Source organism: Pteropus alecto, unplaced genomic scaffold (assembly GCF_000325575.1).
Source record: "Pteropus alecto unplaced genomic scaffold, ASM32557v1 scaffold155, whole genome shotgun sequence".
In the NCBI taxonomy this organism is placed as follows: Eukaryota; Metazoa; Chordata; class Mammalia; order Chiroptera; family Pteropodidae; genus Pteropus; species Pteropus alecto.
In genome coordinates, this window is record NW_006438113.1 from 10448150 (window position 1) to 10461945 (window position 13796).

A 13796-nucleotide genomic window follows, 5' to 3' on the forward strand; every position below is an offset into this window, starting at 1 on the left:
AGGCTCAGAAAAGTTGAGTAAATTGATCATGGCTTCATAGGCAGTAAAGTGACAAAGCCTGAATTCAAACCCAATTTAAATGGACTCCCAAGGTCCAAAGAGCAAGCCCATGCTCTTTATTTGTTATGTTGTCTCATTACTTGTTGAATAAACAAATGAAATCTGTAAATGCAGCAGACTGATATCATTCACTACCAAAGCATCTCTAGAATCTATTTATTTTTTAATTGTGCTAAAACAGATATAACACAAAATTTACCTTTTTAATCATTTTTAAGTATACAAGTACAGTGGCATTAAGTACATTTACATTGTTGTACAACCATCACCACCATCCATCTCTAGAACTCTTTTCATCTTGTAAAACGGAAACTCTATGCCCATTAGGCGCTAACTCCTCATTACCCTTTCCTCCCCCCGGCAACCACCACTCTTTTTTCCATCTCTATGGACTTGACTACTCTAGGTACCTTATGTAAGTGGAATCATCAGTATTAGTCCTTTTGTGACTGGCTTATTTCACTTAGCATTAATGCCTTCAAGATTTTTCCATGTTGCAATAAGTGTGAGAATTTCCTTTTAAGGCTGAGTAATATACCTCTGTGTGTATACACTACATTGTTTATTCATTCATCCACTGAAGGACACCTGGGTTGCTTCTACCTTTTGGCTATTATAAACAATGCTACTACGAACATGGGTGTACAAATATCTCTTCAAGACCCTGCTTTCAGTTCTTTTGAATATGCACCTGTCTTCATCTGCTCATGCTGCCATAATAAAATACCATAAACTGAATGGCTTAAACCAGGGGTCCCCAAACCCCAGGCCACGGGACTGGTACTGGTCCATGGCCTACTAAGAACTGGGCCACAAGCAGGAGGTGAGCAGCAGACAAGGGAACGAAGCTTCATCTGTATTTATCACTGCCTGAACTCCACCTCAGATCATCGGGCATTAGATTCTAATAGGAGCACCTGTCCCTGGTGCCAAAAAGGTTGGGAACTGCTGGTTTAAATGACAAAAATTTATTTCTCACTGTTGTGAAGGCTAAGAAATCCAAGATCAGGGTGCAGTCAATTCAGAACCAATTGAGGACTCTTCCTGCCTTGGAGATGGCCACATTCTCATTGTGTCCTCAAGTAAAGGGAAGGGGGAAGTGAGTGAGTAAGTTTCCTGGGTCTTTTTTTAGAATCACTCAGAAGGGGATCCCTCATGACCTCATCCAACCATAATAACCTCTCAAAGGCCTCATCTCCAAGTAACATCACACTGGAGGTTAGGGTTTCAACATATGAATTTTGGAGGAAACAAACATTCGGTTCATAGCATACTCAGAAGTGGAACTGCTGGATCAAATGGTAATTCTGTCTGTAATTTTTTGAGGAACCCCCATACTGTTTTCCATAGTGGCTACACAATTCTACCTTCTCACAAACAGTGTACAGGGTTTCGATTTCTCTATATCCTTGCCAACACTTGTTATTTTATATTTGAGATAGTAGCTATCTCAACGGGTGTGAAGCGAGCAGTGTAACTTTTAAAAAATTAAATCTCACATTAAAGTTAACATATAGAAAAAAAGCAGAATTGCTCTGCTTTGAAAGCAAAAAAAAAAGTCTAGAACAAATCTAGCATTATCCTTGTCTCCTTGTGATAGTATCTGAGAGGCTCCATAAACGGTTTGGGGGAAAAAAACCTTAGGATAAACCAGTTTTATGCCGGGAGATGGAGGTTCAAGTTGGGTAGAGGAAAACTATTTCTATTATCTCTTTCAGTTTTCCATGTTCAAACTTAAAAATCCTAAAATCTAGGACATGAGATAAAAATCTTATTGAGAAAATGGGAATTATGGTGATCCAACTAGGAACTGAATATCACACTGGAGGTGTACTTGAGAAGATATACAGAGTTCTGCCTTCGTTTCCAGAAACTAAAAAAATCACATATGTGAGTACTGATATATTTTAATTCTGGTTCTTATAAATTTGTTTATCTCTTAGGGGTGGAGAGGATTGCTCCTACAACATTATATAATACTTCATAGTTTATAGTTCTCTCTTTCCACTTCACAATCCTCATCCCCAAATACATTTTCACTATAACGAAAGCTTCAAGAATATGGACTAAGTTGATTATTAGCTTTTCCATCACCAATATCTAACAGACTATCTGGCACAGAGTAGGAATTTAATAAATAACAAGGAAGAAAAGTTAGAAGAGAAGTTAGAATGATGTTTAAAGAGAAAAGAAATGGTAAGTTTTAACATGTAAGCAAGAATTTTGTAAACTAGGGACATTTCATGTTTATCAGTATGTCTATCATATAGCATAGAGCTTCATACATATCAATACACGTTGGCTGAACTGAACTGAATTGCTCTGCTTATGGTATTAAAAAAAAAAAAAAGATTGCTAGTCTGACAATTACAATAGCATTTTAACCACAAATATACCACTAATAAAAAAACTAAGGGATGAGCCACCCAAAACTTTAAATTCTATTTACTTCCTTGATAAAAACAGAAACAAATAAACCATTACTAGGATACACTGTCACAATGCACATGAAGTACTATAAAAATTGCACAAATAATAACAGGTGTTGGTTGTTTTAATGAGTCCAATTATCAGGTAGAAATCCAATGGAGGTCTTGATATTAATTATGTAAGTAATAAACTTTGGGAAGGTAGAAACTGATAAAGATGCTCAAGAAAGGAGAGACCTTTCTAATAATCTCCCAGACCTAGAAGGAGAAACAACTGAAAAGGTAGTAGAATGTGCTTTGATAGATCGAGGCTTTAAAAATAAGATCACTTATATGTGAGATATAAACCTAAAAGCAACGAATGAACAGGACAAACAAACAGAGACTCATGGACATGGACAATGGACTAGTGGTTACCAGAGAGTAGAGGATGAGGGAGGAGGGGGGAGGCAGACAGAGTAAAAGGGGTCAAATATAGTGGGGTAGGGAGAGGGTGAAGTGGGTAAAGGGGATCAAATATATGGTAGCTGAAGGAAACTAGACTTTGGGTGGTAAACACACAATAGAATATACAGATGTCAAATTATAATGTACACCTGAAAATTATATAATTGTATTAACCAATGATACCCCCAATAAACTTAATTTAAAATTAAATTAAATTAAATTAAATTAAAAATAACATATCTTTTACAGTTGGAATTGTGTCCCCACCCTGAAAATTCATATGTTGAAGCCCTAAAACCATGATTGTACATGAAGACAGGGCCTTTTAAGGAAATAATTAAGTTAAATAAGGTCCTAAGAGGTGGGGGCTTCATCCAATAGGACTGGTATCCTTATAAGAGGAAGAAACACCAGAGATAGCTCTCTCTATGTGGACAGAGAAGAAAAGTCATGTGAGGACACAATGAGAAGGCAGCCATCTACAAGCCAGGAAGGAGACTTTTCCCAAAATCAATCGTGATGCAACCTTGTTCTTGGACATCTAACCACCAGAACTGTGATAAAATAAATTTCTCTTGTTTAAGCCAGCTAAGTCCATACTATTTTGTTATGGCAGCCTGAGTGGACTAATACATTACCTAAGGACAAAAAGTATTAACCTGAGGTCACAAAGTGATCGGAATACAAATCAACTGACAAAGACCTTCTCCTCAGGACACTGTACACAAATGACCACCTTAAAGATTAAATTTTACAACCTAAAATATTTTAACACTATGATTAAATGTGAGCTTCCTCAGTATGGAGGATAATTACACTGTGTGCCCAAATCAACTAAGGGTTAATTCAAAACATAGAAGTTGTTCACCATCACTTGCAAATTTTCCACTTCTCTAGTCCTTAAACTTAATAAAATTCAAAGGGAAAGCTTTTATCAATGAAACTGACCTGAGTCCATCAGAGTTGACCTATGACTGCACTGAGTGGGACTTTGAGCTAGCTTTCGAATCGCAGAGTTTAAGAACCAGAGGTATGTAAAGCTTTTTCATGTCCTTCATAATTGGAAGTTTCAGCAGAACACTAAGTCTCTCACTCAAGATTAGGTTAGGCTGGTGATTTGAAGAGTATATGTCAAATGATTTTATCCAATTACCCATTGGAAGATATAGAAATGGGTGTAGATATAGATATATAAATTTATACATACATACATATATATAAATTTATATATGTATAGATGTAAATGAACAATATACCCAGATATAGACATACAGATACTTAAATACAAACATACCTTTATTTATGTATACAGATATATACGTATCTCTATATAATACAAGAAAACTTGTAGTATCTTATAATAGGAATGTTCTTTCTAAGCTCTATAAGAAATGCAGAAGCCACAAGGTTTAATTACATTTAAAAAACTAAAAACTATGGCACAGTAAAAGCCATTACAAGCAGAGTTAAAGTATAAATAACAAATAAGAACTACTTTAAGCTTATAGAATAAAAAGAAATACTATCCATAAAATATGAGAAATTTCTACAAACTAATAATATGAAAAATTATAAAATAGTCGAAAGACTTGAAAAATAATTAAGAAAAAATGTAATTAAACAAGAAACACATTAAAAGATGTTCAAGCTTACTAGTAACCAAAGAAATACCGATTAAAATAATTTTTGCTGATTAAAGGGGCAATGCCTGCTAAAATCCTAATTCAAAACCAACGAAACTATTCCATAGCAACAAAATTTAGATTGAAACAGTTATGCACGATGACAAAAAGTCTAGAATTATTTTTAATCCATTTATTTATAACTTTAAAAATAATTAACTAACCTGGGCCACTTTAATTGAATTCTGTGTAGAACCACCAGCATGATACTCGACTTTGAATTTTTTTACAAGTTCATCAAACCTATAAGGAAATCATAGTAGAAAAAGTTAGCATCTGTCAGTTGTCACAAACAGATTTTTCTGATCAAAAGCACATTAAATCACAATTAGTGGAATTTTTGAATTACATAATTATGTTGAATAAATCAATTAAAATACTGTATGAAGAATAACTCTTACTACAAACCCCCAGCCAAGGCACTATGGACACTGATTCAAATAAGTCTCAAATTAGATGGCATTTACTAATTTGGATCACAAATCAATATTCCTTATTACATATCTCTAACATGTTAGGTTCTCTGGAGATATCCAAGGGGCAGAAGTATGTGCTTGAATTTCCAAGGATTTACATGCTTTGGAGGGACAAAAGAATGAATACATATGAAAAAGTAGAGAAAATTAGAAAAAAAACAAGTTGTCAAATAACAAAATGTATAATATAGACAATAAGTGTAACAAGAGATCAGTCAAAGCAGAGAGAGATTGGGATGTAAGTCCAACATTCAAGGAAGACTTCAGTTTGGGAAATATTTTTAAAACTATAAGTATAGAAGTAGATCCTGTCATTCAAGTGAAATATTTCAAACATTTCAAAATATAAAAAAAAAAGATAAATTTAGAAATAGATTAGGGGTAGGGGAAATGGAGTTATAGCCAGTCCCGCACCTCCAATTGCCTTGGGATTCCATCTGTACAACCCTGAGATGCCACTGAACACAATTACCAAACCTGACCAGAACTTCTGACAGCAATATTTGTACACCAGTAATATTATTGATGTAATAACAATAGAGAATGCAAACTATATGGGACACAGATGTAGTCAGGTAGGCAGTTTTGGTAGTTTAGAGGGCATTCTCTTTTATTTACTTTATGAACTACGTATCAGCGAAAAATGATGTTAGAGATTGGAGGAGAAAAGGAGGGTGAATGGACAAAGTAAACATATAGTGATCAATTGCTAGGCTCATCTGAGGTCCCTCCACTTTCAAAAGCCAATTCTTCCAAAGGTTGTAGATCGCATTTGCAGTGGTACAGTAAGGTAACTACTAGCCTCATGTGGCTATAGACATTCAAGTTTAAGCTAATTAAAGTTAAATAAATTTAAAATTCAGTTTATCAGTCACACTAGTTACATTTCAAGTGTTTAACAGTCATATGTGGCTAGTGGCTCATGTTGGACACACAAAATACAGAACATTCCTACTATTACAAAAGAAGTTCTATTAGATGGTGCTGGGAAAGTTCAATAACAAAAACAAAGTAAACAGTAAATATGATCAATTGTAGAGAAGAAAGGCACCTAACAGAATGCCTTCACTTAACAAATGGGGAAAGTGGACCTGAGTAGACTGTCAAACAAAGGTCATATATGGCACACTGGTGAGTCAAAATCAGAACCACAGTCTCAGAATTATTCGTTAGTCACAAACACACAGAAATCTCTGTATTTCTCCTCAATCTAGTTAACTAAGAGAGTTTTCTGTAGAAACCAAAATTTTGCTTACTAATGTTATCAGTTCAAGAGGTGTAAAAATTATAGAATCTCTTCACATTTCAAGATGGATGATGAAGCATACAGTCACTTCCTCTTCTAAGTCATACTGGATATCAAAAAACATGTTTTATATACGTAAAAATAAACAAAAGTATAACAACACCAAAAAGCTTGGAAAGATGCCACATGCAGACCACAAATTTGAGAACTAACAAATTCTATTTTAACAGAAAGGAAATATAATAGAATTGACACAGCAGTGATAGGAGACATTATAGTAACAGTGATTTCTTTAAACACTATATTTGGAACACCAATGTTTCCGCCTAACCACGCCTACCACACCACAAGAGTGAAATTTGTTTAACCCATTTCCTTTTTGCTCTGAGAATACTCACCAACGGACCCTGCACCTATAGCGTTTACGCCGAGATAATTCATGGATTACAGTACTAACCTTACCCCAAAGTTTGCCACAAAATATCTCACTTTTATTATTATTTTCGCATCACTCTAGTATATCAATAGTCTTTGGAAACAAATGACATCATTCTATTCATAGCATTTAGTTTTTAGTAGTGGTATTTCCATTTACAAAACATAGTAATTCTCAGTCGCTGAAAATGTCAAATCCTAGAAAACGTAGCATTTCTACATGTGATGTTAAATTAATGCTGACAGCAAACTGCACTTTTTTTTCTAAATGAGAAATAGGTTAAATGTTCCAAACTGTCATGGTAAAGTCCCCTGTATTCTGGTAGTTGTGTAGATTCCTAGCTGCCTGCCATTTTTTTTTCTTTTCTTTTCTTTTTTTTTTTTTTTGGTAATACCCTTATTGAGATATAATTCATATACCATACAATTCACCCATTTAAAGTCTACAATTCAATCATTTAAAATATATTCATAGTTGTGCAACCATCACCACAATCAATTTTAGAATATTTTTGTTAACTCAAAAGAAACCCCCGGCCCTTTCTGCTATCAAAACCAATTCTCACTGTCATTCTCCCCAACCCTAAGCAACCATTAATCTACTTCCTATCTCTGTAATTTTGCTTATGCGGAACATCTCAAATAAATGAAATCATATATGTGTACGGTTTTTTTAACTGGATTCTTTCACTTAGAATAATGTTATCAAGGTCTGTATGTGCTGTAGCATATAACAGTACTTTATTCCTTTTTCTGGCTGACTCTACTATATGGATATACCACTTTTCTTTATCTATTCATCCACTGATGAACACTTGGGTTGCTTTCATCCTATGGCTATTGTGACTAATGCTGCTATGAACATTCACATACGAGATTTTGTGTGTACATAATATTTTCATTTCTCTTCACTACATACCTAGGAGTGTAACTGCTAGGTCAATGTTAACTCTATGTTTAACTTTTTGAGGAACTGCCAGGCTGTTTGTCACTACCTGCCTAGTTTTTTCTCAAAGACAATACAAGGAAATCTGTCTAATTACTATATTTAAAAGGAGTAACTAGGGAATAATAGTTTCTATAAATTAACCTTACCTTTGTTAAAAATTTTTAAAAATCAATAGGTGAATGGATGACCTGAGCAATAAAAATAGGAACAGATAAAAAATAAGATGAAGAGAATAAAGTTGAAGTTAAGAAAATACCCAGAAATTAGGTAGAAAATATAAGAGATGAAAACTATGAAAGACAAATTAAATGGCATGGAGAATGGATCAGGTGGCCCTAGATCCATTTAACAAAAATGACAGAAAGGGAGATTAGGGATAATGAAGGATAAGAAATAGTAGAAAAAAGTTGCAAAAAAGAAAAATAATATATATATAATCTTCAAATTTGTACAAATACCAAGCAAGTCTATTAAGGAGTGGGGACTAGAATCCATACTTGGACATACTTGCTAATTTTCAAACTCTTATATTAATAGAAAACCTTAAAGGCTTCTAGAGTGAAAAAGGACAGATTACCTGAAAGGATAAGAATCAAAATAACATCAGACTTCTTAAAGATATAGGATGCTAAAAGGCAATGGAATATTGTACTCTATAATAGAAGAAAAAAGATTTTAAAAGTAGAATTGAATATCTACTCAGATTATTAATTCAATGGTAAGGAAAAATATTTCCCTATCCTTTAGGGTATATATGAAAAAATATATATTACTAGGTAGGAGGTGTACCAATCAAAAAGAAATATCAGAAAGAAGATGGCATGAGTTTTAAAAAATGAAACAGTGAGAACTCTATATGACTTTGGAAAAGACAAAGAATCCAGAAAGAAATTTAAAGAGGAACCATTAAACCTTATTACATGTAAAATTCTCTCTTAAGTAGCAAAATCTTTAATAACAAAGGGTTGTATTTTCTATGAATCCATACAATCACACTACTTGGTTCTACAAAGTATAATGTTTACCTAGTTATTTAGCAATTATGTTTCATTTTTTATTTTAGAATCTATGCAGATGTGAAACATATAACATTTAATTTAATTAGTTGTGAAACAGAATGTAAAAAACATTATATATAACATTGACATTTTGAAGGGAGAGTGGAGATGAAAGGAAGAGCATTCTAATTCTTTCTCCTTTAACTGAAAAGAGCTAGTATCTCAAATGTTAATAACTAACATTTTAAAAACAGGTTTTATGTATAGTGTTTAAAGTCAATAAGTAGAAAAATTTAAGTATATAAAATAATGTAAACACGGCAATGAGGAAGGAAAAAGAGGTAAAATAGTATAACTGCACTATATTCTTCATCCTTCAGATAAGAGTCAATATACATGTAAATTTATTAATTCAAGAATGGGCATAACCACATTACTTAGATTTATAATGGTAAATTAAGAACAAGAACTGTTAGTGTCTGCATCTCTATGAAGTGGAAGTTTTTAATTTTTTTTAGTTTAGTGTTATTTTCTATTAATTTCTTAAGGGTATCAAAAATAAATGTCAATTTAAAAAACACAGTCATGTATCACTTAAAGATGAGGATACTTTCTGAGAAATGTGTTGTTTGGTGATTGCATGTTAGAGCCGTGGTCAGATTAAGGAACTTTGTGGTACTGATAAAAAACAGCATGTTTAACATGGAGAGGTTGTAGAACTGAGAGCTCAATATCCTGACTTGGGAAATTTTTTGGTTCCATTGACTCTATGTGACACAAAGGGCTCTCTCTGACATTGAATGGATAAAAGAAATAAAACTTATCTATACTTCACATCTTACAACCTGAAAATACTTCCAAAGTACAGGGACAGGCTGGCTCCACACTACCACAGAAAGCTTTTACTAAAGGGGCAGTGGCACTTAGTACTGTTAAGGTAGTTCCTGTAGACCTGTATCTTTGTACAGGATCTGAGGTCCTCAACAAAGAATTTACAGCAATATACTCTGAAGACTATCAAGCTAGATCTGGGAGGGCTATAGCATCCTCTGAAAATGTACTGATGGGGAGACCAGCTCCTCTGTGCTAAAACAGGTCAGTGTGGCTCACTGACTGGGATGTAATCTGTACTCAAAATTAAAGTGCTGTTAGTGAAAGAGAATCTATTGCCAAGCCCCACAGATATTTCTCCTCTTAGAGGAAAAAAATTCCTCCTGAACCACATATCCTTCTATTTCTTACAGGAAATTCAGCTCCATCATAATCTTATGGGACCACCATCGTATATGTGGTCCACCATGGACAAAAACATCACTATGTAGTACATGACCATAGTTATAAAGTGCACACCTAACTACCATCATGAAGCACAGATATAGAGACAGATAAATACACAGACAGACAGACAGACAGACAGATGGACAACAAAATATATATGCTTGACCGTTTCTGGGCCCTTTATTCTTACTCTGTATCTCTATCTGTGTGTCTACCCATGCACAAAGTCCATTTTATCTTAATTACTATTGATTTGTAAGTATTAATGAAAGAACAAGTGCCTTGACCTCGTTCTTATTCATGAGTGCTCTAATCTTGGTCGTTTTGCACCTCCATAAAAATGTATAAACTAGATGTCAATTTCTAAAAAAAAAATAACTTGTCAGGATTTTGACTAGGATTGCATTAATATTTTGTATATATACACATGTAATAAAAGTAGTATCTTTCCAATATTAAATTGTCCAATCCATAATCACAGTATAATTATTTAGGTCTTTAATATCTCTTAATTAAGTTTCATAATTTTGCCATAAAGCCTGCATATCTTTTGAGAGTCCCTTCTTCGTACTTCCTGTTTTAATACTACTGTAAGTGATATTTGTTTTACCTTATTTTTATTTGTTGCTGGTATTTATAAACATAATTATTTATATCAATTTTTTATCCAGCCAAATTGCTAACATCTCTAATTAACTATAATGATTTACCTGTTTTTGCCATACATACACGATTATCATTTGTGAATAATGACAACTTTTTTCTCTCCTTTCTTGCCTTAGTGCAGAAAGTAGAACCTGTAGTATAACATGAATAGAGAAAAAAAATTGCAGTGGGTGGTTATGGGCAAACCTAGTCTTTTCCAAATTTTGGCCTCACAAATCCTGATGAATCTTGAAGAAGCACAAGATAGGTCCATTTCCCAAAACTGAAAGTCTTTGAAAGAAGTGTTTAACTTTTCACTCTGATTTTTTTGAACCAAGTGTTTGCATTGCTTCTACTAAAGAGTTAAAATTTTTAAATTTTAACTATTTCTACTAATAGATATTTTCCACATATTTCAATTTAGAAATCTTGTTATCAAAATAGATGCACAATATAACCTAAAAAAATTACCTCATACACATGTGTACTAAAAAGGACCTGGAAGAGTACTCCTGGGTTGTACAGTGGTTAGCTCCAAAGTAGAAGCAATTATGGATCTTAGATACATTGTTTTGATTGTCTATGCAATAAGCATATAAACTATTTTGTAATAACATTTTTAAGTCTACTTCATTCTATAATGAAAAAACGTAGTAATTTTCCATACAATTATTTAAAAAGAATTATATATAGAACAAAACCTAATAAAAAGCACAAAACAGAGAAGTGATTCTGAATGAAAGCGGCAAGGAAAGTTTAACATTTAAAACTAGAATTAGACATATCGGGGAGAAAAAAAATATTCAGAGTTCAGGGTAAACTTTTAAAAATGACATATTCAGAAAAAACAAGTTAAACACATACTAAAATATAGGTCAAAATCAAAGTAGTAAAAACTAACAAAGAAAAGGTAGGTTACTCACTCTGCCAGGCTAATAAATTTAGTAGGCAACTAGGAATTGTTAAAATCTGCTTACTATTAGTGTGAAAGGCAGATTTTTTTGAAAAACATTTTATTTAATTGTTTGTTTAAACATTTTATTTATTTATTTTATTTTTTCCCCTCCTCTCTGGTAGTCCATTGTTCATGTCCATGAGTCTCTGTTTGTTTTTTGTTGCTTTTAAGTTTATATCCTACATATAAGTGACATCATGTTATTTTCAACCTTTTCTGTTTGGCTTATTTCTTAGAATGATTATTTCAAGGTCCATCCATGTTGTTGCAAATGGCAGTATTTCATCTCTTCTTATGGCTGAGTAATATTCCATTGTATATATGTAACACAGCTTCTTTAGCCAATCATCTATTGTAGGACACTTCAGTTGCTTCCATGTCCTGGCAACTGTGAATAATGCTGCTATGAACATTGATGTGTAAATATCTTTTCGGATATGAGTTTTCAAGTAAAAGGCAGATTTTTAAAAATGATGATAGTACTGTTTGGAGGACAAGGTAGAATAAAGAAAGGCAGATTGCTTGCCTTTAAAATAGTTCATACCAAAGAAGATCAGATGCTTAGCTAAGGGGCAAGAGAGAATGATCAAGCTAAGGAATTATTTCTAATGTTGAAGAAACAACATGTGATAACTGGAAATGGAAGATGTTGCAGAGGGATGACAATTGTGAGGTTTCTAGTTTGGATGACCAGTTGCATGGTGTTAGGAAAGGAAATACAGGAGAGAAGAAAAACCATATAAAGCAAATGAAAATCCTAAATAGTTGACTAACAAACCAAGAAACATTTCTGTTTAGGAAATAAACTGCAATGAGACAAGATTTGTTCCCTTTAATCTTTTTCATGGATTGGGCATGTAAATCATATCTTGGTTTTCTTTGTAAATTTTCTAGCTGATATAAAAATGTTCTGTTTGTCTATGAATGGTCTACCTTGTCTGTGTCAAAATTATCAATGTACCTACTGGAAAATGCCAGGAAAAGATAAAGGACTGTGTTATCTTTAATGAAAGAAAGAAACAGTTCAGGCTAAAACATTAATAAACCTCAAAACTATGATTTTAATTTTATTCAGAAATAGTTATGTAAAACTCTTAAATATTTTCTAAGTTGTTTATGGATAAAAGAGCTTTTTGATATCATTACAGTTTAGAAACCTTCTATATATTTCCAATATGTGATTTTTTTCTACAGGAAGCAAAGTGTGGCAGTTTTATACTTTATAGATTCATTCTTACTTTCTCCTTTTGGTTGAACTACTTTGTCTGAATACAGTGGGCATATGAAACACCTCAATCAAAAGGCTGACAGAATTGAAAGGGCAGCAGTTAAACTATTTTCCTACTACAAATCTACCTGTGAAACCTAAGTTAATAAAATATACCACTTTTAAGATATTAAAAAAATTCCAGAGGGTATGGCACTTAAATAAAATGCTAGAGAAAAACTGGATACTTATCAAACTTCTGGATAAGAGTTTCTAGTTGACAGACACAAAGAATAAGAACAACGTATTTGATAATATAAAAATATGTAAAGTTTTTCTGTATCAAAACAAGCTTGAATAAACTTTAACATAAAGAAATGTTTAACAAATAGGAGAAATTGTTATTATATTCACTTAAAAGATACTTTTAATATTTTAAATATTATATATTTTAATATTAATTTAATTTTAAATGATTTTATTAAATGTATTTTAAAATATTATTTTCATATTCTCACACATAGAAACAAAATTATGACTCAGGTAAATGAACAATGAACAAAAGAAAAATGATAAAAGTTGAGAAAATCAGCTAATAATCAAATATATATAAACGGAGATTTCACACTGAATTTATACTCTATAAATTATAATATACCAGTACAGATGTGAAAAAGCTGACATAACTATACACTATTAGTGACAGAACTCATTCAGAAATTAATTTAGCAATACATACCAAGAATCGCAAAAATGTTTATATGCTATTATCACAAAATTCCATTTCTAGGACTCTACCTTGGAGGGGCAGAGGCTTGGGCTAAGTTTGGCCTGCAGCTGAACCCCTCTCAGGACTGTGCCACTGGACACTGACTTCACAAATCCACACTAATAAGACCGGGAGACTTAGGAGCTTTGCTTACTACATAGAAACAGACATGGAAAGGCAGCAAAATGGGAAAACAAAGAAGCAGAAACCATATGAGAGA

At 32.9% G+C, this 13796-nt stretch overlaps 1 protein-coding gene across 3 annotated transcripts in view; it reads right to left on the reverse strand.

Annotated features, from left to right (window-relative positions):
* ADK (adenosine kinase) overlaps positions 1–13796 on the reverse strand; it is a 450591-nt gene that overhangs the window by 298250 nt on the left and 138545 nt on the right. For all 3 annotated transcript variants that reach the window (XM_015592153.2, XM_015592155.2, XM_015592154.2), the window contains exon 4: positions 4783–4861. In XM_015592153.2, coding sequence (XP_015447639.2) covers positions 4783–4861 — 79 coding nt within the window. The remainder of the gene's footprint in view (positions 1–4782; positions 4862–13796) is intronic.